At 42.5% G+C, this 27,288-nt stretch overlaps 1 protein-coding gene across 2 annotated transcripts in view; it reads left to right on the forward strand.

Moving 5' to 3' along the window:
* The window catches only part of CPNE4 (copine 4), a 475,067-nt gene extending 448,289 nt beyond the window's left edge, over positions 1-26,778 (forward strand). For both annotated transcript variants that reach the window (XM_032869701.1, XM_032869702.1), the window contains exons 11-16: positions 1,144-1,277; positions 9,677-9,731; positions 12,934-12,985; positions 14,052-14,185; positions 19,545-19,781; positions 25,023-26,778. In XM_032869701.1, coding sequence (XP_032725592.1) covers positions 1,144-1,277; positions 9,677-9,731; positions 12,934-12,985; positions 14,052-14,185; positions 19,545-19,781; positions 25,023-25,157 — 747 coding nt within the window. In that variant the 3' untranslated portion in view covers positions 25,158-26,778. The remainder of the gene's footprint in view (positions 1-1,143; positions 1,278-9,676; positions 9,732-12,933; positions 12,986-14,051; positions 14,186-19,544; positions 19,782-25,022) is intronic.
* Positions 26,779-27,288: the final 510 nt, after the last annotated feature.

Raw genomic sequence — 27,288 nt, forward strand, 5'->3', positions numbered from 1 at the left:
ATGCCTTTTGTCTGTCCTTCCAGAAGTGACATTCCCCCCTAAGTAAATCCAATGGGACATTCCAATTATGTGTCATAATGGAATTTTGTCAAATAATATACAAGTAACATTTCCCACTCACAAGATCATAAGAGAAAATAAAGCCTTTCTGTCATTAGTAAGCTTGTGAGTGGATCCTGGCAGGCCCTGAAGAAAAAGAGATGTAACACGAACATTTCTTGCTTTTCATACAACTCCTTTTGTTTTAATTGTTTTAATCACCCCCATCTTTTCCCTACCACTCCCCATACTCCCCACTCTCAAGCTGAAGCTTTTTTTTTTTTTTTTGAGAGGTGTTTGCTGGGTTAACTTTTATTTAATTGGTAATGATGTTGGAAATCAGAACAAATGATCCTTCCCATTTTAGCACTCTCCAGGCTTGAGCCTTTAGTGGTTGTTTGCTGTTGTTAAGAGTGTTAAGTGAGTCAATTCTTAATTAGATAATGATGGTAGGGGTCAGAAAAAATTTAAGAAGTTCAAGGATAGTATCTACTTGGTGGCAAGACAGAGGTTTTTCTTCTTTACTTCCCAGTCATGGTGCCAGAGCATCCAGGCTTCTTCTCTGTTACAGGCAGGACTTCTCTCACATGACGGAAAACCAAAAGCTAATGCCTCACTCGAAGCTGCTTCTTGCAGAAAATTTATTATAACCACATCAACACGTCTATGCAATTCACCACACACGGAAATAGGAGTATGGCTTTTGAGATAGACCACACCAGTAACACAGAATTTAGTTTTAAGGTAATTTACCTCTGCCTCTGAGATGGAATTGTCCTGCCTCGACAGCAGAGAAGTCTCTTCTTAGGGAACCGGGAACTGGGGACCAGATATTCTACCCACACTCATGCTGCAGGGTAATGGGGATCAGCAATGGCTGGGCTTTCTGACCGACATGTCCATCTCAAGTTCTGTTTTGGCACTGGGGGAGGGGACAATCAAAGACTACAGAAATGGTCTCAACCAAATTAATAGCTCCTCTCCCTTTCTTTCTTGGGAGGATGCTGCTTTTTCCATCTTGAGCCACGTCCTTTGTGTGGCTGATCACAATGCCTGTGAGATGCGTTCACTTTAATCTACCCATTCTCCTCTTTTCTCTTCCAGGTAGCTATAGATTTCACAGCCTCAAACGGGGACCCCAGGAACAGCTGTTCCCTGCACTATATCCACCCTTACCAACCCAACGAGTACCTGAAGGCCTTGGTGGCTGTGGGGGAGATCTGCCAAGACTATGACAGGTACAAGACTCCCAGTTGGCTCACGCCTTATCTCTCTGTGGGTTCTGATGGTCCCTCGCTGATCCTGGGCAGAAAAGTGGAAATCAGGTCCAACAGCTACCCATACTGAGGCTCACGAAGAAACGGGATAAAAGCTTGCCCAAACCTTTTATCCTCTCCACACCTAGAGAAACTGAGCTCATGCCATGCTCAACTTGGTCACACACACACACACACACACACACACCACAATTCTTTCTCAGCTTTCTTATTTGGCTTACAAAACCACTTTCTTTTTTGTGAAGTTTCAGAAGGTGTCTTGCTACTCAAAGCTTGGTCTGCGGACTACCAGTATAGCACCGCCCAGAAACTTAGAATATTCTCTCAAGCCCCACTCCAGACCTATTGAATTAGAATCGGCATGTTAACAAGATTCCCAGATGATTTGTGTGCACGGTGGACTTTGAGAAGCACCAGTTTATTGGGCCTTATTACGTATAACCCTCACATCCCGGCTTGTGTAGGAGGCACTATTTAGTAGGAGAGAACTGTGCAGGGAGGTTAAGCAATCTGTGCACTCACTCAGCCCGAGGCAGGATTTGAACACAGATCTAATTCATTCCACCACTGAAGCTCATAAACACGGTGTTTCGCTGATTTCAGAGCTACTGGTAACATTAGCAGAGGGTGTGTGTCTGCCCATGTGCATGTGTGTGTGCCCATGGGAGTGTTTGTGTGTGTTGATATGTGTGTATCTAGAAAACTTGATTTTTGGGATCAGATCGGTATTATGTTTATTTTCCCTCGCTGGTAAATATTGACCTTTCTCACCAAAAGAATTGTAATTCACATAAATTACATTAAACTGAATGCATTTTGCCTTTTCAGTATTTCCAGGTTGAGGTGAAGTTGTTCACATGTTCAAAAGGTTCTTTAAGGTAGAACCGATATAAATATAAATACAGGTAAATCTCAGTTGTGTCCTTAGTATGATTATAAAACAAGGCCAGTTAGTAATAAGAAGCAACAAACTAACCCTTTAAATCAGGAGAATAAGTGACTCTGTCCTCCAGTTTCAGATAGTATGACTTCTGTTCTTTCTAGTCTCATAATTAGTGGTAGTAATATTATAAACCTGTTGCCCCAGGCACATAGGGAATGAGACAATCTAGTGACCACAATGTGCAGAGAAACAGGACAGGGGAAGAGGAGGGTCTCGTCATTATTCTTCCTGCCGGTGATTTTCTGGATTTGACTTGGTCATTGCCAGTAACTCAACTGGGTTTGAGGGCAGTTGGGGACTGAACGAACAGGTCCAGTAAAATCAAACAGCTTGAAACACTCAAGCGCTTGCTGACATTTGCTCTCTTGTACATTTAGAACAGAAGGCAATAGCATTTTAAATTACCTTGTTGAAGTGATACTTCTTATACTTAACCTTGAGATATTAACTATGAAGATGACTTGAATTTCAGCTCTGATTTGTTTTGGCCCAAATACAGGGAGTATTCCTAGAGAGGGTATATATCATACGGAGAGTTCCACCAAGGAAAGAAAAAACTGACAAATTGCATCTCCATTGCTAGAAACTTCTCCAGCCATCCCCAAGACACCAAAGCAGTCATCTCTTGCACAGAAATGATTTAGTGTACTAGTGTATACATAAGAGGCCAGAAAGGAGGGAGTGGATAGCTACAGGATTCTTAATAACTTTTAAATCTTGAAATGCTCATAAAAGAAATGGAGTAGGTAAAGTGCTCCATACAATACAATAAATAGATGCTTAACAATAATGTTGACTCTCTTCGGGAAAGAAGGCAGTGTACTCATGCATTCCAAAGGGAAGGTTGGTGGGTTGACCAGGAACTAAGCTGCCAATGCCCAGAGCCTTGGCTGTGGTTCTGCAGCAGATTTATGGAATGATCTGGAACAAGGTGCTGAACTTCCTGTTTCCTAGTCACCTCACATGCAAGATGCAGATACTACGATCCCAGGGACCCGTATATCTTTTAGAGCTATTATCCGCTTAAAATATAAAAGCCAGGCAAAGGCAAAGCCCAGAGAGCATTTTGTATTCATGGGAAAATACAGATTCAGTATAAAACTAAGATGGGACACCTTAGGGGTTACATGAAGAATTATTGTAAATTATTCTTTTTAACATTTCAATAGGATAATATGGAAATCACTGGCCCAACTGTCCAGGAAAATCAGGCTTCTGCAGCTCAGTGGAGCTTGATGTGTACGTATACGTATATGTATAAAGAAGGCAGCTCAGCATTAAAAAGGGCAAATACCAAAGGAGGAAAAGCACTGAAAAGCCCAGGCGCTCTTTTGAAAGACTCCCTGGAAAAATGTGTAATGCAAGCTGCTGCCTTGAGAACTGACAAGGTTCTGCAGTTTCTCCTTTGCGTGGGTGGGTAGACAATAGACAGGCAGAGTCAGGAAATTTCAAGTTGAGGCTTTGGAATTAATTTATTCTCACATCAAAGTCACTGAGGTTGATGTTCAAAAGAAACACTTGAATAAAAACTGACAGAAGGCATCGTTCCCCCTCCTGCAGCAACAGAGAGGTTTTTAATCCTCATGAGCCTTAGAAATTGCTCCCAGCCTCTGACAACCAGGGGTTTTTCTTCCTGCCTTGTACAGTCATTGCTGAGGGGTCAGTACGAGGTGATCCATGAAGTAGAACAGCTTGTGGGATGCATAAAGCCCTTCTCAGGGTGGCCTGGAAGGGGAAGCTTTTCCACAAATATCTGGTCCTAAGCCCAGAAGACAGTCCTGCCTGCCTGCTCTGTCTCTCCGTGTCTGTGCCTGGGAAAGAGAGAACACTGCCCATACTTTCCCCTTGAACTCCCCAAGCATGCACACATATCTGCTCTCACACACACACACACACAAGCACATATATTCCATTTGCGTTGTAGCATTTGCCCATCTCCTATGAATATACCGGTCAGGCTGCTCAAGATCAAGGTGACATCCATGCCTTGGGCCCAGCAGAGATATAGGTCTCTGACCCCCTGCCGTGGCCTCCAACAAAAGGCTGGTCTATCTGCTGTCAAGAGAGTATAGACACTGAATATGTTGCTTGCAAGCATAGACTGCCATGTCATGGATGTGGCCACCCCAGAAGGAGACAGACGTTTCAGCAGCTGAGGCAGGAGTCTTCCTGCATGGTGTGTTAGGAGGCGAAGTTAGGGCTGATGCCCCATCTGACGGGTATTGGGTTTAGAATCAGAAGATAGCCCCCACTTCCACTCCACCAACACCCGTCAGGGGTTCTCAGCCTTGGCTGCACACTGGAATCATTTGGCTTGTCTTAAAATATGGCGATGCCTGGGCCCCACCCAGAGCCTGCTTTAATTAGTCTGTTGTACATCCTGAGGAGTCAGGATTTTTCATGGGCATTTTTCTAATGGGCATCCCAAGTTGAGCTCCAGAGTTAATCGGTTGGATGGGTCAGATGTGATGGCTAAGGAGCTATGCAGCACCTGTTGGCCGCTGGGCACCTCACGTGGTACCATAAAGACAGAGATAAATTAATAGAGCATGATTTCTCCCAGCCACTTCACAGTTTCAGAGAGAAAAAGGCATGTAAATAAATCACAGCCCAGCACAGTCAGGCCAGCTTTGCCCTGTGTAAGGATGGGGACTGCATCAAGAGAGGAGTAAGTTTCCCAGGTTAGTTTCCAAGGCATTCAAGGAGGACCTTCTGTGAATGGCAAATTCTGGGATGTTCAGAATGGTAATTCTGATCCTTTGGAATGCTGATTCCATCCTTTGTTGTTATTAGAACATGGATGGACTTTTCTTTATTATTCTCAATCTTTAGACCAGACCAGCCTCCTACAAAGGGCAGAGTCAACAGGAGTGATGGAAAGAGCACGGGGTCCTACGGAAAGGTAGACCTGGGTTCAGACCCTGGCTCTACTGCCTCTATTCTGAGGTTTCTTTCCATTCCATGAGCCTTGGTGTCCTTGATTTCAAATGGAAGATTTGTCAAACTTCCCTTGCGCAGTTGTAAGGATTAGCTAGAAAGTGGCTAGCTAGCACGTGTTCTGCCTGTGATACTCAGTAAATGATAGAGGCTATTATCATCAATACTCTTAATTATCTTAAAAATAAACTGAACACAATAGGAAAAAGGGATTACAGTGTCAGAACTAAAGGACATTTTGGACCAATGACCTTTAATTTTTGGTTTTGAGCATATACCCCTAAAAAGAATTTTTTTTTTTAAGATTTTATGTATTTGACAGACAGAGATCACAAGTAGGCAGAGAGGCAGGCAGAGAGCCCAATGCGGGGCTCAATCCCAGGACCTTGAGATCATGACCTGAGCCAAAGGCAGAGGCTTAACCCACTGAGCCACCCAGGCGCCACCCCAAAAAGAATTTTATAAAAGTGTGTAATCTCACATATTTTTACATTGAAATCTAATGTTTTCCATCATGAGTTTAAACAATGACAAAGACCAAAAATCCTGGTGTATTGTAAATAGGAACATTTAAAAATAAAACTCTTACATAACTCTTGTGAATGCATTTAGTAGGATCTAAATGCCATAGCTCTGTGATACTCACCATCATCCATTTAAAAAATGTATGAACAAGCTCTTTAACTGGAGTTGAGAATTTTAATTATTTCTTTTTTTTCATGAAACTATATTTCCGGTCCCCTCCCCCAAAGAATTTCATCCTAATGTATCTTTAAGATTTGGGTTCAAAATCCTTTTATTGAATTTCTACAATAAAAATATGAATATAAATTTTAAAATTTCTAATGCCTAAAATTTTCTCTGTTGTAAAGATTCAAAATATTTTTTAAAATCTTATGTTGGAGGCTTTATTACAATTATTATTAGTGCATAATTGATCAAAAGAACATAAATATATTGGAAATATCAATGTCTAATTATTGCCTATAAAAAAAATTAAGAACTTTTAATGAAACAAATAGTGGGATTCTTTCCCAAGTAGTTTACATATCTATAGATGAATGCTACCTAGTACTAAATTAGAACAGTCTAAGATCAATTCTAATCCAACTTTTCGTTTTTATCAATATAAATACTAAGAAAACTTGTTCTTATAAATAAGCACATGGTAATGAAAAGAGTTTGATGAGCAGTATTACTCATTTATTTCCATTCTAAGTTATATATCAAAAAAATCACATAATGGTTTATCACCAAAATGTATTTTTAATGATCTACCAGCTGATATCAGCACTTTCTACAATTTTTTAAAGCAAAAATTGACAACTACCTGACTTGCAAAAGGATTTGTTTCCTAGTTCCATTATTTTCTACGGCAGAGTTTCTATACTCTGGAACAATGCACCATGGTGGTTAAGATTCAGAATGGGTAAGGAGAAGGGTAATTGTGAAAGGGAAGGTGGGAATGGAGAGCTGGTCTTTCTATTATAGGTGTTCCCAGAAGATCAATTTCAACAGAGAATAGCTATGAAAGTAGAGAAACTGAATACTGATTTCCTTAAAAAAAAAAAAAAAAAAGCCATGCTCTCCTGTCCCCAGAAGGGCTTTGCATTTATTTCCATGTACCCCAGTGCTAAAACCATTGTCTTAAAGAACAGTCTTAATTAAATGTCTAGGTGTTCTGAAATGCCATTTTGCTCTGAGTCAGCCTCTGTTTCCTTATGGATGAAGTAAGTTGTCTTTATTTTTATTGCCCTCTTTCTTCATCTCAAAGTCTTCCTGAACAGGAGGATAAAAATGGTGTTTGAAAATGAATTTTCCATCTGGAGATCATCGGAACAAGGTCATTCCCTAACAAGTTCAGGATAGCATGTTCATTTACCGTTGAAGACGATAGGCTCTTTTCTTGTATTTTTTACTATGTTATTCCAATAGTGAGAATAAAAGATTGCCTTTAGCAGTGTGGTAACATTGAATTTTCCAAGTGGGCAAGTTCCACCCATCCTTTTCCCAGTAGCTGCTGAGTGGCCCCTTTCTCGGGGCTGAGTGGATTCAATCTCAAGTTCTTTGATGTGCTGGTATTCCCGATGCTTCCTTGTGTGCTCAACCTGCCTTCTCTTGCCTCTTGCGTAAGACTTCTCTCTGCCTAGTTTTATTTTTAATCAGGAAGTGTGGATGTTTAAATCTACTGTGCTTAGGCTCCAAACTTTTTCTTCAGTATGTTTGTTAGTTAGAGACCTTGTGGTGGCTAACTTCAGAGAATTGATGCCCTCCTGGGTCATTAATTATTCCTCTTGTAGGGTGAGGCATTTTCCCTACCTCCTTGCTCTTGAAATTCAATTACATAACAGTGCATCATGCTCAGCAAACTTGAAATCCCCAAGCGTGGCTTAGAAGGTATAAAAAGAATATCATTAAGGCTGGAACATTGGTTTAGTGATTAGCAATGGATAGAATATTAGATCTCACCCTTCCTAGACTCATCAAAGAAAAAAATAAAAGGTGTGGAGCCCCCTAGGTTCCTGTTTGGACTTCTGAGCCGTCTCCAGGTTGGAAGAACCAGGACCATTCTCCACCCTGGAAAATATTTTTCCAGACTTGCCCCCAAAGTACCTCTGAACTCTCCCTCACAGATTCCTCTTCATACCTGCTCGCCCTTGTTCTGGTTAAGGAGGAATTACTGAGGCGATGTATTTCAGTATTTCCAAGGACCTGAAGTATCTTTTTTTCTCAGAGCTGTGACTAATCCTTTATAAGATGCTGTGTTTTTCTATTTACCACTATTAATACCTTTTCTACTAAATGCTAGATGCAATGCAGCACAAAGCCTGTTCCTGCACAATAGTGAGGAAAATGGAGAGCTGGTGGTTTTCTGGGGAATTTGACTAATTCCAAAGAATGCTGGCTTCCTTGTATCTCCCAACCCCTACTCCAAATTTGCTTGACTTTGCCGTATTTTAGTGAAGTGTTATCAAAGTCATCATTGGCTACTAATGACCTCTACATCTGTCAGATGGTGATGGGTAAAAATCTGGCTTTGGTACTTTGACTACTCTGTCAGCCTTGGGGGATAGGGTCCCCTTTGGTTGACAGAGCCATTCGGAGACAGCGAGCCCTAATCTGAATTTCCTTTCCTCCTTTACTAACTCTGCAAAGAGCTGAGAAATGTAGGAATTGTTCCAAGAACAAATCTCAGTTGTATTTTTAATGGGAGAGAATGTAAAAGGTAGATGGCATGAAAAGGATATGCCTTTGCCAAGAACAATATTCCAGAGCCCCATTGCAACAAAGGTTTGCCTAAAGAGAGTCTTACTTGTCTGGTCAGGGGGCCCTGTTACTGGATGTTTCGGAAGGAAATCACATGTAATGCTATATACAATCATTAAATTATAATGGGACAACAGGAAAGGCATGGGTTTTAGAATCACACGGTCCTCCCTGGTAAACACCTTTGGCCATCTTCTTAGCCTTTCTGAGACTCAGTTTATCTGTAAGCAGGACTAGTAAAGAGGTGGAACTTCAAGGGTTGCGTGAGAGTTAAATAAAATGTACATTGCCTAGCATCATGCCTGGCACATTGTATGTACCAATTAATTTTATTTCTTTGCCCCATCATCTCACCTATAGTACAGTAAAGTTGGAGTTAATATAACATATGTGAATGAATAAATTAAGAGAGAAATTTCAGTATGCATAAGAGAAACCAAGCCATGATTCAGTTCATGGGTTATCTAGTTGTTAAATATTTATTGTGCACATACTCTATGGCAAGTATGCTGAAGAGAGGGGCAAGGGGCAGTTTGGGACAGAGAGGCAGTGGGGATGTAAAGTTATTAATGCAAAAAAAAAAAAAGCAGCATCCCTTTGCATTCAGGAGATAAGAAAAGATATGTAAACAGTTTATATTGTTTGTATGAGTTAAAGTAATGGACACAATGAGTCCTGTAGATGGTACCAAGCCCTGACAGTTAGCCAGCCTTCCAAGCTTCCCATTGACTTTTAATATCTCTTTGGATTTAGACTTGTCTGGATTTGAACCCTGGCTCTAACTAGCAGCCTGATCTTGGATAAGTCGCTTTACCTCTCAAGGCATTTTGCCACCTGGGAAATGGGAACAAAGATTTTAAAAATAACATATATGAAAAACCATAATAATTAACCACTGAAGTTACCTAATTCATGACCACTTTTCAAAGACAGAAAATGGGTAGGGGAGGTGAGGCAATCCTGGGCCATTTTATTCCTTAGTATCAAATCTAGCAAAAAGTTATGGGAAGAAATTGCAGACTAATGACTATAGAACTTTGGGGTTTCCTTCTTGATTTTAATTACCCTTACTACTGCTATCCCATTACCACAGATAATCAAGAAGCATGAGTCAGCATTTGGCATAGTAACATGTCCTTGTGAGGTAATGCAGGTTCATGTTTTTCTTCCTGATTAGATGAACAAATGAAGCAACTTCTTCTTTTTTTTCCAGTGACAAAATGTTCCCAGCCTTTGGGTTTGGTGCCAGGATACCGCCAGAGTACACGGTAAGTGAGTAGAGATCCTTTGCTATAGCCTAAGGATGACTTGGGATTCCTTCATAGGCGTTCACTCTTTTGGCCCTTGATAAAATTATGTAACTAGAGCCCAAAAACTCAGAAATGGTCTTCAGAACCAGTGGGATTAGCTCACTGGTACCTATCTTTTGATGAAACTCAATCTCCTGTATTCCAGATGGGTCTTCTCAGAGGTCCGAATGAAAGGTTCCATTGTTGAGCTTCTTTAATAGATATGGTCAGAGACTGAGAAAATACTCAGGAAGCTGATCTCCACTGGCTCAGAACCTATCTATTCAGGTCTGCCCCAGAGAAAGGTCCTACTGACAATGCCAACAGTGAAAGGTCATGACAAGGATGTCTACAGACTCCCTCATTCCAAGTCCCTGAGCTGGCCTATGTGGGGGAGAGAAACAGTGAAGTCCTGAAGGAGAACCGTTTTGGCTTCAAGTACTGGGAAGCTGGAAGGTTCTGTGAAAACACTGGTGTCCTAGTTGGTACTGATTTCTCATGAACAAGGAAGGCAAAGATTGTGAAGAAAGATTTGCACTGCAGGGGAGCTGAAACATTGTGCTCTGGTATACCAGATGCTCCTGTGGGACACTCTCCACAGAGAATTCTGCTCCCACAGGTAGAAGGGCCTTGGAGAGAAAGCAATGTCCCTACCCCAGCCTCACCAATTCCTTTGAGGTACATGCTAAGTGGAAGCAATACTGCTCAGTCATCAGTTTCTGTTTTACTGATTGAGTTGCTGAGCAGGAGAAAAATGCTGATGTTTGCTCCCACACCAGACCTCTCAGACCAATGGGCTTCCCCTCCTGTGTCCTTTTTGAAAAAAGGGAATCCAAATCCCTGTTACTGCTGGGGTGAACAGTGGATGGACTGGCGTGTCTCTCTGACCTGTCCTCTTCCTTGTTGGCCTCAAAACCCACACTGTCTTCCCTCCCGGGCATGGTTACAGAATTCTAGAAGCATTTGTTGGAAATTGAGCACATGCAGAGGAAGAACATAGAACAGGAGCTGCTGACTGGTGACCTGTAGACATTATTCAGGCCACAAATGTATTATATCTGACACAACTTTTTTTAAAGAATTATGCAATTTCATTTACAATGTTAGATTTCTTGCTTCTCCAGAAAAACTGGAAGACCTGGCAACACTAAGATTCAAAGAATATACATATAAGAATTAGCCAAAACTGAGGAGATGCAGTCACCTTTAGATGGGGTATCAAATCCAGAATCTGGACAAATGGGTGCCAGCTTTCTTCCCAGAGCTGCTGAGCTTTGAGAATAACCAGTCAGAAACCACCAGTCTATGGGGAACCTGGGTGTTTCAGTTGGTTAAGCATCTACTTCTTGATTTCAGCTCAGGTCATGATCTCAGGGTCATGAGATCAAGCCCTGTATTGGGCTCTGCACTCAGCCCTGTATTGGGCTGCTTGAGAGTCTCTCCCTCTCCCTCTGCCCACCCCTCCCCTGTCTCTCTCTCTCTCAAATAAATAAATAAATCTTAAAAAAAAAAAAAGCATAAAAGCAACCACCAGTCCAACTACCTAGAGATGCTAGAACATTCTTCACCACATTCCCACCAGGTAGTTTTCTGGTCTCAGCCTGGCCCAGCAGGGCTAAGGTCAGAGGTGTGCAGTGTACTTGTTTCAACCCCTCCTTTTCTCATCTATGACATCTACCTGGCCCCCCTCCTGGTGTAACTCATCCTTTTTGATATTTTCTGAAATCCTCATGCTCACCTGATCCCTTGACTCCATGCTACCTGCCAGCTAACTTATTCTTCCTTCTGTCTTAACAGACATCCCTCCCATATCTTCATTGCTGTTCTCAAAAAGTCATGCAATTGCCCCTTTTCCCACTCCTAATTCCCCCTACGCCATGACAGGCACTGATGGTCTCATCCTGTCAGGTGCCCCCAGAGAGTTTGTCACAATTGCCTTCTGTAGGATGAAATCTCAGAGTTTGCCTTGAAACTGAGCCACAAGCACCTCTGTCTTAGTTTGCACTCTCTTGGGAAAAGACCTTGAGGCAAGGATTTGGAGGCAAGTTGTTTATTTGAGAAGTGGAGGAAACCTCAACAGAGAGTGGGGAAATGGGGGCAAGTCAACACAGGGTATGCTGACAAGTCAGTTACCTCTGTGGGCAGTTGGAAATTAATTCTGCTGGGGGCCCCAGAGAGATCATGCAGAGCATGCACAAACCCCAAGAGATAAGACAGCTGGGGTACTGATACATCATATCCTGTCATCCAGTGAGTGATTAAGGATAACTCCCCAGGGCTGTTGGTTTCCCAATACTTTCAGCTAGGCAGGCCTGAGAAAAACTCAAGGTAAATAAAGCAGGTAAGATGATTGGAAGTCAACTGACTTGCCTGGAAGTGCTCAGGGCAAGGAAATGTGGGGTAGGGCACCAATACTAAGAAAAGAGTGGTCTTGTAATGCAATGACCTATCTTCTAGCCCCAAAAAGAGTTAGTGCTTGGAAATAGCCTTTGAAATGGAAGAAGTCTCTGTATAATTCCAAATGATCCAATAAACATGTCCTCTTATCAGGTTTTAGAAACCAAAAAGTAAACAATATCTTTTTTGACCTTATGCATAGCTCCTGCCAGATAGAGGAAATTGTGTTGGAAGAGGAAAAACTGTATTTATTACTTTTCCAAGAGTAGAGTTTATTTTAACCTTTGTATATGTGAAAATCCTTCTGCCCTATATTTCTTCATATCATGTTAGAATGATTCTTAAATGTCAACAGCTTAGCTGGCACCTTTATAACCATCAGCATGTTGGGCAGGCAGGTTGCGTTACTGAGCTCTCATTGTTTTTATCACTGCGTCTAAATAGAGCTCCGCCAGATCTAAGCCTCCAGGCTGTGGCCAGTTCTATCTGGAAGCTATTTGGAGTTACATTTTTCTTCGATTTCTTTTTTATTTGCCTTATTCTTCTCTCCTGCCGGCATTTATCTGATTCTAGAAAGTCTTCCTGTCACCTCAACTCCACAGGGAGCTTGGAATTCACCCTCCATCTCAGATTGATTGTGTAAAGGCTTAAAATGGTTCCTGCTGCTTAACACATAATGAATGTAATGGGCATTTGCTTGCAAACTCTAAACCCCAGTGCCTCCTTACTGGATTAAAGTTATAATTCTCCTTTCTTCCTTTTTTAAATTTTAATTGGTGTCTAGGTCTCTCACGACTTCGCAATCAACTTTAATGAAGACAACCCGGAATGTGCAGGTAAATCACACATGAAAGCAAGCTGAGGGCCCACAGCCCTTCTGTGGGTACCTTTCCCATTTTAATCTCTTTGCTCTGATGCAGGCTTCCTGGATCCAGAGAAACCATGCTACTCCAAAGACAATGGAGAGCCATAATAACAGAGCAGAAAAATAGCTATAAGAGGCAGAATGCAGAAGAGGTCTTGAGCTTACAGCAAGAATATTGATAACAATTCTGGGTTTCTCTGACCAGAGAAACTTGGGGGAGAAAAATTACCCAATGGGCAGTGATAAGCTATGCCTCTTTCTGCTTTCTAAGTTTTCATTAGGTATTCATTTATCACAACTTCCTCTCTGTGAAGGAATAAGGAGGGAGGAAACATGGAAAGCATTTGACACTTTCAGTGTGCTGGCAAAGGATATGACATCAAACAAGTAGCTTCATGGTTTTGTGCCAGAAAGAGCCTTCTCAAAGGCTTTGGGCAGTATTGTATTATTTCCAGGTAGAAATTCCTCAACATTGTTTCCATTAAATAATGATGATGAAGCAATGTACACGTGACTTCTACGGGCGACCAGGGGTGGTACCTATTAGAGCAGACTCAAGAGGTGGTGTGAAAATGAGAGAAACATTAGAGCTGAATTGCTTGATGGCTGAGAACACAGCCTTTAGATAGATAGAGCCAGACAAGACCTGGACTTGAATCTTGAGATTTCAACTCCCTGGCTGTGTGACCTGAGGCAGATCATTTAACCTCTCTGAGCCTCAGCTTCTTCACCTATAAAAGGGGTATAACATCTATTTCTTTGGCTATGAGGATCTAACAAAATCATGTGTGTAAAGTGAGACATTAGGGAAAAGTTTGTGGAAATGGTTGCTTTTGACTTGCGCTTTTAAAGAGAATATCAGCGGGAGTGTAGGCAATGCCAGGGATGTGGTATTTTCTTTTTTGCCTTAAGGATATAAGTGTGATGTTGAGAAGGACTGTTGGGGAGCAACTGAATGCTTTATTTCTGTGTGTGTTTGATTATACTTATATTTGAGGGGACTACTGAACTACTGATCTTTGCTAATTTCACCTTAGGAATTCAAGGAGTTGTGGAGGCCTATCAGAGCTGCCTTCCTAAGCTCCAGCTTTACGGTCCTACCAACATCGCGCCCATCATTCAGAAGGTCGCCAAGTCAGCATCAGAGGAAACTAACACCAAGGAGGCATCGGTAAGGAGAGGGCTGTTCCTCCTGCTAACAGGCATTTACCTGGATTTTGGCCATAGCACCCACCCCACTCTGACAATAAATCCAAACATTCCTACTTATGTGAGTTTGGATAAATGCCTTACCCTTCCCTTATCTTCAGTCTCCTCATCTGAAAAATGGAGATAATCCTACCCAAGTCTGCTGGGTTATTGTGAGGCTTAGAGATGACACATCTCAAATGTCTGCAACATTATGGGGGTGTGGGGTGGTGGGAACTGTCCAAAATTAGCTTCCTTTCCAATGTATCCATACTACTGATGAAAGCAAAGCAAAACTGAAGTAAAAGAATGGGTGCATCTGTCCCCTTGTGGTCAAATGCAACAACACAATCCATAATGGCAAAGACTTGTTTCACATTCTGTTCACGGTTTTCTTAAGAAAAATTCAAACCAAGGCAACAAGGCCAAACAGAGTTTTTTTTTTTTTAACCTTAAAATTTTAGAATTAACTATTACCATAATAACTTTTCTACATATCTTTAATGATACCAATATGTTTCTTCTCTAGCTTTCTTAATTTTTTTTTCAGATTTAGTAGAATATTAGCAATGTCTGGAACTTTCTCTAATTTTTATCCTGGGTTCCAAGATACTGCATTTGCATGAAGAAGATTATATACTTCTCCCTCATCTGCTGACATGAACTCATCCAAGCTATTTGCACTGTAACCAGGTTCTCAGCCATCCTCATATTAGAATGGATGGAGGACCATGCTCATATCTGATGTCAATCTCTTATGTACTGGGGCACATCCCCTCTCAATTATCCAAGGACGTTGACCCAGCAGTTATGTTCCCCTTCTCTCCTTATCATCTGTTTCCCCTTTCTACTGAAGACTCATTCCCATTAGCAAATGGAAAAGGCTATAATATCTATTTGAATTAAACTCTCTCCCTTGATACTACTTTACCCTTTAGCTACTGACCCTTTACTCTCCTTCAAAACACAAGGAAAGTCTTCCTCACTGTCTCCATCCTCCCATACCAGTCAGAGTTTCCTCCCCAACATTTGTCTGAAAATTATACTTCTCAGAGTCAGTGGCACCTCCATCTAGCCAAACACACAGAGGCCATGGAACAAAATTGAATCCTCCCAGATGCATGATTTAGAAATAAGGGTTGGACAGGATCAGTATTTCAGTTTATTTTATTTTATTTTACTTTTTTTCATCACCAGAACTTCAAATTCAAACTCTTCAAACGATAACTTGACTCAGAAACCCAACATATAAAGTAGATTTTAAGAAAATAGATTTTTCTTGCTAAATCTGGATGGGGGATGGAGCTCCAACTTGGCTGTTCTCTTTTACCTCCTTTATCCCCAAGAGCATCCAAGGTATCCCCAGGGATCCCCAGAACCCAGTTTGAAAACCGATTGATCCCAGCCCTTCTGGAGTACTGGGACCCACAAGAATAAAAAGAGAACATGGCTGACATGGGTCTGGATCCTGGCCTGATATAAGCCAGCTTGAGTTTTTGATCATGACTCCCTCCGCCAAGGTCAGGTGGGTCTGCTCTGAAAGGACAGGTCAGGAATTGGTAGAGGAAGCATCTAATCCACACAGCCCCAGATAATTTACTCTAGAGGCCAGAAACACTGATGTTTTTCCCCCAAAGATATTCCCTGTTCTTTGAGTTGTGTGTGGTCCAGGGACCCTTGTTATTACTGATTGCTAAGGGTCCTAACCTTGAACCTCCTTGGTAGGTTGTGCAAGGAATCTACGGCTGTCAGATTTTCTTCTCAATTTTTGTGGAACTCGTTTACAAATTAAAAACAAAACAAAAATCCCCCCCTTATCTAAACAGGACCTCAAGTTCATTCAAAGACTATAATATTTCATCTGTGAGCATTTTCTAGCCTGACTTTAGAAGCAACTACTACTGCTCGCTTTATTGGAAATTTCCATCAAGATGTCGGTCCAGCAGTCTGCAGCATATTACCTTTAGCTAGATTGAACCTTGAAAAATCAGATTCTAGAATCCTGACAGTCTCTTCAGATCAGAGGTTTTGGACACTTCTTGCTCCATGAACACCATTAATAACTGGTGAAGCCCATGGACCCCTTCTCAGAAATGCTTTTAAATGCACAAAATAAAATATATGTTATAAGTAAACCATATATGTTGAAATGCATTCAGCAAAATATTTTTAAATGTGGCTAAGAAGCATGATACATATAACAATAAAATGTTTCTTTTGTTAACATTAAATTATGAGAACCGGTAACTAGTTTAACAATTCTGTAATTTCTAAGTAGTGTTGATATAAATGATAGAGGAAGATATTTGCAGTCACTATAACAGGAAAATACCCTGTGATTTCTATTGGTGACTAAGTCACAAGCGCAGTTAAAACCAATTTTATTTGTTGATTATAATTGAAAAGAATTATAAATTTTAGTTAGAGGTTAGCGAAACTAAAATGTAATTTACCCCAAGTTCACATACTGTCTGAAATCTTTTAGCAGTCCACCAGCCCAGGTCAAGAATCCCTGCTCTAGGGACTCCTGGCTGGCTCATTTGGTAGAGCAAGCACCTCTTGATCTCAGAGTTGTAAGTTCGAGCCCCCTGTTGGGTGTAGAGATTATTTAAAAATAAAATCTTTAAAAAATAAAATGAAATCCCTGCTCTAGATGAAAACCCAACAAACTGCATTCTGTAGTGTGTTTTTCAATGGCTTGTAGGCTGAGAACGGCTTTTACATTTTTAAATGGTTGGGGAAAAAATCCAAAGAAGAGTAATAATTTCATGCCACGTGGAAATCACATGATATTCAAACTTCAGTGTCCATCAATAAATTTTTATCAGAACACAGCCATGCTATTCATATTAAGTGATAAATACGGCTATTCTCACACTACACCAGCAAGGTTAGGTTGTTGGACAGAGATCACTATGGCCTGCAAAGCCAAAAATATTGATGGTTGTCCCTTTACAGAACATATTTTCCCAACACTGTCTCTAGGCCATTTCAACTCTAAAGTTTCTTGATGTGGTAGTGTGGCTATCAGGTGTTTTATTCCTGGAGGCATTGAGCAGGTAGGGGTGGTCCATCCCCTTAGACCACAAAGATCATATCAAATGGGAGTTGTGGGATGTGGAAAAAGGAGGGAGAAGACATAGAAGTGTGACTCACGCAAGGACTCCATCTGCTCATGGGTCAGAAGCGGTCTCCCTCCAGGTGAGGCATCCAAGCTATACCCTGGAAGAGTGACGTATGATTCTGGTGTATTCTACACTCTTTCCCTCTATCCTCAACCACCAAGTTGCCTCCTTTTGTCCCTTCTCTTCCCCTTCCTAGCTGTACCATCAGGTCATGCTACTGAAACCTTCCTCCAAACTCCCAAGCCACCTTTTTTGTGACTCTATATGACTCAAAGCATGGATATGGATGAAAATGTACAACTCAGATGAATTTGAAAATTGGTTGGTTAGCTAGAACTAGGGTTGGGCAGCTAGTGGACATGGAACAAAATTAGTCTTTACATTAAACTATATAGAAAGTATTTAGAACATATGGCTGTCTCATAATAGTGTGAATTTCTATTCCCTCCAGGTGTACTTTTGACATGTTATTTTGTTTCAAATATCTTTCCAACTTACAGAGAGAAGCGGGAGCCTTTAATACTAACAGCCTGTGTGTAACCTTTTTTTTTTTTTTTAAAGATTTTATTTATTTGTCAGAGAGAGAGAGAGAGAGAGCAAGCACAGGCAGACAGAATGACAGGCAGAGGCAGAGGGAGAAGCAGGCTCCCTGCCGAGCAAGGAGCCCGATTCAGGACTCGATCCCAGGACGCTGGGATCATGACCTGAGCCGAAGGCAGCTGCTTAACCACCTGAGCCACCCAGGCGTCCCTGTGTGTAACCTTTTAAGTATGATTCTCAAAACCAGGTGTTTTTAGAGTGTAGCTATTCTATCCAGCCTTTCCTCTTTGAAATATGGCAACTTGAAATGCCTTAAAAATCCCACATTTACTACAGATGTTGGGCATGTTGCAAAAATTACATTAGATTGGCATGAATTGGCATCCCGGTGCCCTGCTTCCCTCTGATCTCTCAGTAGATGCCATCATGATGTCACTTAACACTTAACATTGACAACAGTGATGATCTCTGATGCCTTCCTTCTCTAGACCCCAGAGCAAGTCCTGAGCCCTCCCTGTGCTGATGGACAGAGAATGTCTTCTCCAGTCTCACTCTCAGATGAGCCACCTGAGAGCCTGTCCAGGTGGAAAGAGACCAGGCAGGCTGCAGGCAGAGAGTTGGGATTTGGAGCAAGAAACCACAGGAGCTCAGCACCCACAAGCACACTCAAACTAGACCAGACCCTGGTGTGTGGCCTTCAGGGGAAGAGGCAAGAACCCACACCCCCTGCTAGCAAGGTTTTAGGCTAGTGCTGTCCACTAGAAATATAATGGAGTTGTATGTGCAATTGTAAATTCTCCAGTAGCCACATGTTTAAAAGTTAAAAGAATTAAGGGAATTAATTTTAATCATATATTTTATCTAACCCAATATAACCAAAGTATTCTCATCTTAATTTATCTTCCATCTAAAAAAATTATTAATAAAATATTTTGCATTCTTTCTTTTGTACTCAGTCTTCAAAGCCCATGTGTATTTTGTACTTAAGTCACCTTAGTTTGGATACTAAATTATCACTGCAAATACCTGATCTTTATTTAGGTTTTATGTATTAATAGTTGAGAAACTAGTCACATACCTGAGTTGTTCCAAATGTATTTGAAAGGTTTCCAATAAATGAATCAAGTCTCTGTTTTGAAGGTTAAATTTAAATTCATTAAAATGAAATAAAATTCAAATTTCAGTGCCTCTGTTACTCTGGCCACATCTCAAGGGCTCAGTAGGCACAAGGAGCTAGAGGCTATTGTACTGGGCAGTACAGCTGTGGCTCTGAAAATTCCCCCAGCTGAAGAGGGTGGGATAAATGATCTAGTCCCACTCCTCAGGAGATGAAGAGGCATAGACCCAGGGGAGGTAAGTTTTCCCAGGAGCTCAGACAGTAGAGGCTTTGAGGCCAGCCTGTCCTGACTCCCCCTGCTGTTCTGTCCACCACACTGTGCCATGTAACTGTCACTGAAGTGATTCTTAGAATTTACCCCATGATTACTCTGCCTGTGCTGAAGCTCCATTCATCATAGCTTTAAGTCTTTAGGACTGCCAACACAGGACTCATTAAAGACTATCAGCACTGTCACTGTGGTCAGGACGCATGGAAGCCACCCGGGTGCATAACTGGTGTTGTCCTTATCTCCCCCACCTCCCTGTCCCCATGCTCGCCTGGCCACCGGTCAATCCCAGCAATACTTCATCTTGCTGATCCTCACCGACGGTGTCATCACGGACATGGCCGACACCCGGGAGGCCATTGTCCACGCCTCCCACCTTCCCATGTCGGTCATCATTGTCGGCGTAGGCAACGCGGACTTCAGTGACATGCAGATGCTAGATGGGGACGACGGCATTCTGAGGTCACCCAAGGGAGAGCCTGTCCTTCGAGACATCGTCCAGTTCGTGCCCTTCAGGAACTTCAAACACGTACGCATATGTCTGGGGCTTCCCATGGGAGAGGAGATCAAAGCAAACTTGCTCCCACGGTTTCCTGCCAGTGTTTGGGGTGAAGCAATGTCAGCTATCTCTGCCCAGCCACGCTGTCTCACACCCAGGATATGTAGAGCTTCGCTATTTGGAGAAAGGCGTGTAACTCAAGTAATAGCTGAGGAGTCACGCTAAACGTGGCAGCCAGCATGTCACTGGCGCTTCCCCTCCTCCATGTCATTTAGGCTCTCTAGTGCACGCAGGGCTGCCATGTACTGTTGGCCAGGTTGCTTGCTGCCCAAGGGTGCCTGGTTGAAGTAGCAAAGAAAAGCTGAACTTCAGCGTGGCTTCTTTTTGTCAAGCCATGTACACTGAGAGAAGCCTGTGTTTGCCTTGGAAAAATATATTCTTGAAATGATAGTAACCTAAATCCTCTGCAAATATACCATAGGCAGCATCAAAGATTTATTTAACTCACTAATGAGGGAACCAGAAAGATGGCAAAGCTAGTTCAAGGGAGGATATAAAATAACAGATTATGGTGGGGGTGGGAGGAATACTGGAACAAGTGTCTTAAGGCAGCTTCAAAACTGGTTAATGACCAAAAGGGTTATAAAATCATCCTCGTCATCTTTAGATTACCTTCTCTACTGGGCAGAAATCTTATCAGTTTTCTGCAAGGTAACATTGAGCTTTACAGTCTTGGGTTCCCATCAGTAATGAAGAGTAACTCAAGCAGTGTCACAGTCCCCAGATGGCCCTGAAGCAGGCCCATGAGACAATGCTCTAGCATGGCACAATTTTTCAGCATTTCGGAATCTGGGATAATTGTCAACTCCGGAGAAGAAGAGGCACCTTTAAAATTGACACAGAACCCTGCACCCATAGGGCTACAATGGCCCAGGGTAACCCCTTCTCTGGTTCTCACAAGGGATCCCTCTGTGCCAGTAGAGGCCCTGAAGAACCTTCAGAGCCTCTGCCAGCTGTGTGGGAGTCACGTAGGTCCTCTCAGGCAGTCCTCTGTGTTCTTCTGTCCTGTGTCCTGTCATGGAAGCCACTCTGTCCACCGAGGCCTGGACCTCTGCTCTGCGTGGGGTGCCAGGGAGGCTGCTCCCAGGGCTGGTAACTGAACTGGGGCTGCCCCAGTGGGAGGGAATCTCCAGAACTCTCAGTGCCCTGAGAGACCCTGCAGTCTCCTGGGAAGGGACAAGTGTCCTTCCTTTGGAAACCCTTCTGTTATCTGGACCCTTAATGCAGTGAAGTCTGCATCCCTATGCCTCCAGGACCCCTGCCGCAAATGTCCTTCGCTTCCTCTCCAGCCCCTCTGAGCTCAGGCCTGGAGTCACTTATTTAGAGTCAGGGTGAGGAAGGGACAGGCTCTGTGACATCCACTCTGAGCTTCCCCTTCTGATATTTTCTGGAAAAGCCTTTCTCCTCAAGCCAAGAGCCCTCATTCAAAGGAATCCTTTTTGTTCTCCTAGCCATTTTATCAGATATGTCCAGCAATATCTGAATCCCAGTTTGGGCTCACACCAGCACACCAGCCATGCTGGGTAAGGCTAGTGGAAAGATGGCTGGATCATTGTTGATTATCGACAAGTCCCAGTGCTGGCATCAGAGCATTTAGCATATGCTTTTCATAAACTGTTGTTTGCCACCTTCTTGGGACATGCCTTAAAGCAAACTTTCAGATAAATAATGAGCCCAGCAGCCTCCAGTGAACCCTACATCTGTTGGCCTGCCAGGACCGCTTAGCGAGATCCCTGGACACGCCAGGGCTCCTGGAACAATAAGGCATTACTCCTAACGGTACTGCCACACAATTGCGATTCTCCTTCTAAGGAGGACTATGTGTCATGAGCATCATTAGAGGAGCCTGAAATCAATCCCTGGCTACAGTGTTGAATGCAAAGGGAGTTCAAGAACACCCAAGCCCCCAGCAAGCACAGGGGCAATAGCGTGGGTGAGGGGCTTAGCCGTGCTACCATAGCCCCCCTTCAATCTGCACAAGGGGACTGTTTCCAAATGAAACCACTTGCTAAATAAAAGAGGCTCACCAAGTCCTCAGGCTGTTTGCAAGTAGACAGCAAGGAAGGGTATCGGGGAGGGATGGGCTAAAATGGGTGAAATTTGCCACAGTTTGTGCTCATCAGTGAAGTGACTTACTTGCATAATGCCCAAAGTGGGGAAAGGGGGTAGTTCTTCCAGACTTTCACGTCCTTCCCCATTTCTTCCCAGCCAGGCAGGAGTAGCCACATCACCGACCACCACCCATAACTCCGCATGAGTGCAGAGGGGTCAAAGATCTCCCTCCCTAGGGGATTTGTGCACTTCCCCAAACCACCATCTTTCTGTTCCTGCGTGCCATGCATGTTCCTGCCTCTCCCCCACAGCCTCCTCCTGTTCCTCAAACACTCCTGGAGCGCCTGCCGTGGGTGCGCCTGGGACCACAGTGAGATTATAAAGACATGGGTCCGGGCCTCAAGGAACACACCGGAGAATGACATGGTTGGGATGTAGATGTCCCCAGAAAACTCCTATGCTAAAGCAACCTGTGGGGGGTTGAAAGGGGACCCAGTGTTGCCACAGGACTTGAGAGCAGAGAGGAGCAGCGGTGAGGAAAGCCTTGAGGCTTGCGCTGGCCAGAGGAAGGACAGACCATTGGTGGGCAGGGAAATTAAATAAATTAAATTTTAAATTAAATAAATAATTTTTAAAATCTTAAAAAATAAAATTCAGTTTTTCAGGGCTCAATCTAGTGTCTAGTGACTACCACATTGGACAGGGCAGATGTCAAATATTTCCATCACTGGACCAAGTTTTGCTTGACAGCACTGTTTAGGGATATCACTGGCTTCATATAACAGTAAATCCGTCTTACAGTGGATTGCACAAGTTGTTCTTTTTTTTTTAAGATTTTATTTATTTTTTTGACACAGAGAGGGAGAGAGAGAGTGCACAAGCCAGGGCAGCAGCAGGCAGAGGGAGAAGTAGGCTCCCTGCTGAGCAGGGAGCCCGATGCAGGACTCAATCCCAGGACCCAGGGGTCATGACCTGAGCCAAAGGCAGACACTTAACCAACTGAGCCAAGCAGGTGGCCCCTGCACAGGTGGTTCTTAACCAGGGACAACTTTGGCAACATCTGGAGACATTTATGATGGTGACAGCTTTGGAGTGCTGTTTGCATGTAGTGGGTAGAGGCCAGGAGTGCTGGTAAACATCCTACGATGTTCAGGACAGTTCCCCACCCAAAAAATTATCTGGCCCAAAATGGCAATAGTGCCAAAATTGAGAAACCCTAGATTGTATAAAGACAAATATGTTGTTCTTACGTAACTAGAAGCTAGGGACTGGTAGCTGCCCACATCTTTTTTTCAGTGATTTGATAGTATCAGGGCGAGCACTTGGCGATCCCTTTGCTGTTTGCCCATGATGATAAAACAGTTGCCATAGCTCCAGGAATTACATTCTAGTTCAAAGTAAAAAAGGAAGAGGAAAGGCAAACAGAACCAACCATGGCTGTCGCCTCTAACCAAGAAAGAAAAGCTTTCCAAGAAGCATCCTTATGTCTCAAATGATGAAATTGGGTCATATTGGGTTGCCTGGCTGGCTCTGTCAGTAGAGTGAGTGACTCTTGATCTCAGAGTTGTGAGTTCAAGCCCGATGTTGAGTGTGGGCCTTCTTAAAATAAAAATTAAAAAAAAAAAAAAGAAAGAAAATGGGTCATATGGCCATCCCTAGGTGCAAAGAAGGCTGGGAAATGAAGTATTTGGCTTTCTAGCCTTTATAAGAGATGTGGTCAGAAAAGATGGTACTTTCATAGCGACCCCAGTGTACGTGTGGACCATGCTCTAACCCAAACTCTGAGCAGACATTTATAAACTAAAAGAGCATTCATGAATGCCGAGTGCCCAACATGCTAGGACATCTTCAAAATGTGAGGGGTCACTTTAGAAAAACTCCTCGCCATGTTTTCAGATTGTTTTTAAGATAAGTGTCTCTCTTTTGAGACTCCTAAAAGCTGGGCAGGATAAAACCAATCCCTATTCCTTTCTGTCATGTCTTTAAGAACACTGGGGCTTAGCCAAGTCGAATGGCTGAGTGGCAAGCCACATAAGGAAGGAAAGAGCAAGAAACCAGGTCATTGGGCATTTTGTCTAGCCCTTTCTTTCCTTTGCTGAGGAATCTCCAACACTCATTAACTGGTGCTTCTGCTTCAAGTTTTCAACTTCAATAATAGCTAATAATGAGGCCAGAGCCAGAAGTCAGATCCAGCTCTGCCTGACTCCAGAGTCCATGCAGAATATCAACCTCCACCTTCCTCTGCCCCAAATCATGCAGTGGGATCATAATGCTAATGGAATAAAGGCTCCATTAATTAGTGGTATTCAATACACTCTGTCACCTGGGCTCAAACTTATTGTCCAACTGAATACCCCCAAAATCCTGCATCCCCAGCACACACACATACACACTTTCTTTAGCCCCATCAGATGACTCACTGTACTTAGAATGATCAAATGTCATTCCCCTTCTCTACATTTTAAAACATGCCCAACTGAAACACCACCACCCCTTGGAAGTTTGGTGTGATTTCCTCTAAGATGACTTAATCTTCATTGTCTGCGCTCTGGTCCCAGGGTGTTTGTAACTCTAGAGCAGTGCTTCTCAAATTTCAGTATGCATAGGAATCACCCTAGGGCATCAAGTTAAAATGCAGATTATGATTCAATAACTCTGGGATGGGGCTAGCATTGTATATTTCTGTTGAGCTCCTGTGTGATGTGATGCTGCTGGTCTGTAGCATGTATTGTGTTCGGTCTCAGGGCGGTGTTCATTTTGACCACACCAGGCTCCCCTGTCATGTTTATAACTCGCTTAATGGCAAGAACCACAGACCCGTAAACTCTAGCACAGTGCCTGGAATTGAATGCAGATTGGAAACAAAACTCAAAGAGAATCCATTCCACCGTCCAACTTTCACCCATCTTCAGATGTGAATAGTTTTGTATTTTGAGACAAGCATGGGAAAATATAACTAGGAAATAAAAGGTTAATTTTCCAACAATCTAACAACTCTTGCTTGGAGTAGATGCTCAACAAATACCAACTGAATGAATGAATGAATGAGAGAGAGAGAGAGACTAGCTGCTCAGAGTAAAACTGCAGCCTTTAAGCTGATTCTGGATCAGATTCCTTGGGCCAGGTGCCAAAGTCACGGTGCTTTCTTCTTCCTTCCAGGCATCTCCAGCTGCCCTGGCAAAGAGCGTGTTGGCTGAAGTCCCAAATCAAGTTGTGGACTATTACAATGGCAAAGGGATTAAGCCAAAATGTTCATCGGAAATGTATGAGTCTTCCAGGACGCTAGCACCATGAACTACACATACTTTTACAGAGTTCTGAAATACTATTCCTGCTAATATTTAATACTTCTACTACTCCTGTATTTAAAAAGACACACACACACGTACACATTTAAAAAATAGCACGTTTCGGTGATTTTTAACTAACTGACAATTTTTTTTGCATGTGTAGCCCTGAGGCCTGGATCTGTTAAGCTCTTGTATTGTTAAAGACTTTTTACAAAGAAACACGAATAATTACAACTTACTCTTTACATTACAGCATGTCGCCTTGAAATAAAATGTTATCTGTATCTGTTTTTTATACAGGTTTGTTGAAATTTTGCTAAATTTCTTATTATCTTTACACTGTAAAGCATTTTGACACATTTATGGAAAGTCGATAGCCAAAACATAATTTGGTTTTATCTGCTATAGGATGAGAGACTTTTCAAAATGGCAGATGCATGGACTGTATTTTGCATGTTTAAAATAAAACACACACACACACACACACTGTTTTTGCAATTGTTATCTATAATCCCTCCCTGCTATGAATGGTCTCTTTATTGAAGAAGAGGTTTACTCACCTAGACATAGTCTTCTAGAAGTGGGTTCGGGGCACCGAGCCCAGCACCTCTCAGACTTTACTGTGCACCCAGATTACCTGAGGATCTTGTTACAAATCAGACTGTGGTGCAACAGGTGTGCATGGGTCCGAGATTCTGCATCTCTAACAAGGTCCCAGGTGATAACCATTGCAGTCCACACTTAAGAGTTCTGAGGTTCTAGACTCTACGGTGTTGTCCCAGAGACCATCTGACACAGGGAAGCACCTAGTCTGCTTGAGAAGGGCACTTTTCCCCTGCCAGTAGCACAAAGTCCCGCCTGTCTCTGAGGTGGGACTAGAAAGTAGTGAGACTGACTCCAGAAGCTGCATACCCCACATCAGTCTCACTGCTTTCTAGTCACAACTCTTCCTTAAACAGACTAGGGAGTGATCCTCCTCGCCAGCCTCTCCCCTCTCAAAGGGGACATCACACAATCCCAAAGGTAATGGTTCCGTTTTTATGTCAATCCAGAGGAATGACTTCAAAGAGTCTTTGGTGGGACCACAACCATGGAAACTCGTCCATGGCAAATGGCCGTGCGGTATGGCTCCCCAGAAACCCAGCCACCAAGTTGACCTTTAAGCTTAGTGTGGGGCATCTTGTTGCCTCTTTTTATCACTCCTGAGAGCAAAATCTATCAGCGGAAATGCCTCGGATCATTGTTTTGTGTGGATATGAACTGGCCAGTCTTGAACCAGAAGAAAGAATGTTTCACTTGTGTGTTGTTCTCGTGGAGAAAGGGACAAGTGTTTTGTAGGTACGAAAGGCACAAGAAGGAACTTACTTTTGGTCAGAGAGATAGGGAAGTAAATCACAAGGCAAAATAGATCTGTTTGTTGTTTGTTGCGGGAGGAAATATTAATAAGCAAATCAAATGCCTTGTATGATTTCCAGTGTTATAATTATAGATCTTAACCTTGCAAATACATGTCAGCCAAATGCACAACATTTGGGGAATGATGGTTAAAAAAAAAATGTACGACTGAAAAAAATTATAAATATTTAAACTGTATTGTTTTATGAATAAATTGGGTACTTACAGAATTTTTTCTGAGAGTGATAGTCTTGTTTCTCTTTTCAAAGCAATTCGCTAACAGTGGATTATTTCATGCCCTCAGATTAGGACTAGTTCTTTCACAGTCCCATAGAAACAAAAGGATATTGTTTTTAACAAGCAAGGGATTAAAATATGTAGACCCTATTGTACAGAATTATCTGATGGTGGTTTCCAACCCCAAACCAGGACACGAGCTTCCATGTTGATGGGCCTAGAACATAGTAAGCACTCAGTAGATATTTAGTGAATAAAGAGATGACTAATTGAGTGAGTGAATGAATGAACTTGTTAATGTGCCTCATGATTGATCTCAAATCTATTGTCGATTTAACAGGTGAATTAAGTGGCTAAGGCTGTCAATCAAAATGATACACTGTGTCATTCTCAGTTATCTGTTGGGATCTATTACATTCATGTCAGGATTCCTTGGACCTGTGAGATAGGGTGACAAGGACAGAGTCCAGTTTGCTTGGCCAGAATGTCAGGCAGCTTCCTTC

Source organism: Lontra canadensis, unplaced genomic scaffold (genome assembly GCF_010015895.1).
Source record: "Lontra canadensis isolate GAN:19392208 unplaced genomic scaffold, GSC_riverotter_1.0 scaffold38, whole genome shotgun sequence".
NCBI classification, from domain to species: Eukaryota; Metazoa; Chordata; class Mammalia; order Carnivora; family Mustelidae; genus Lontra; species Lontra canadensis.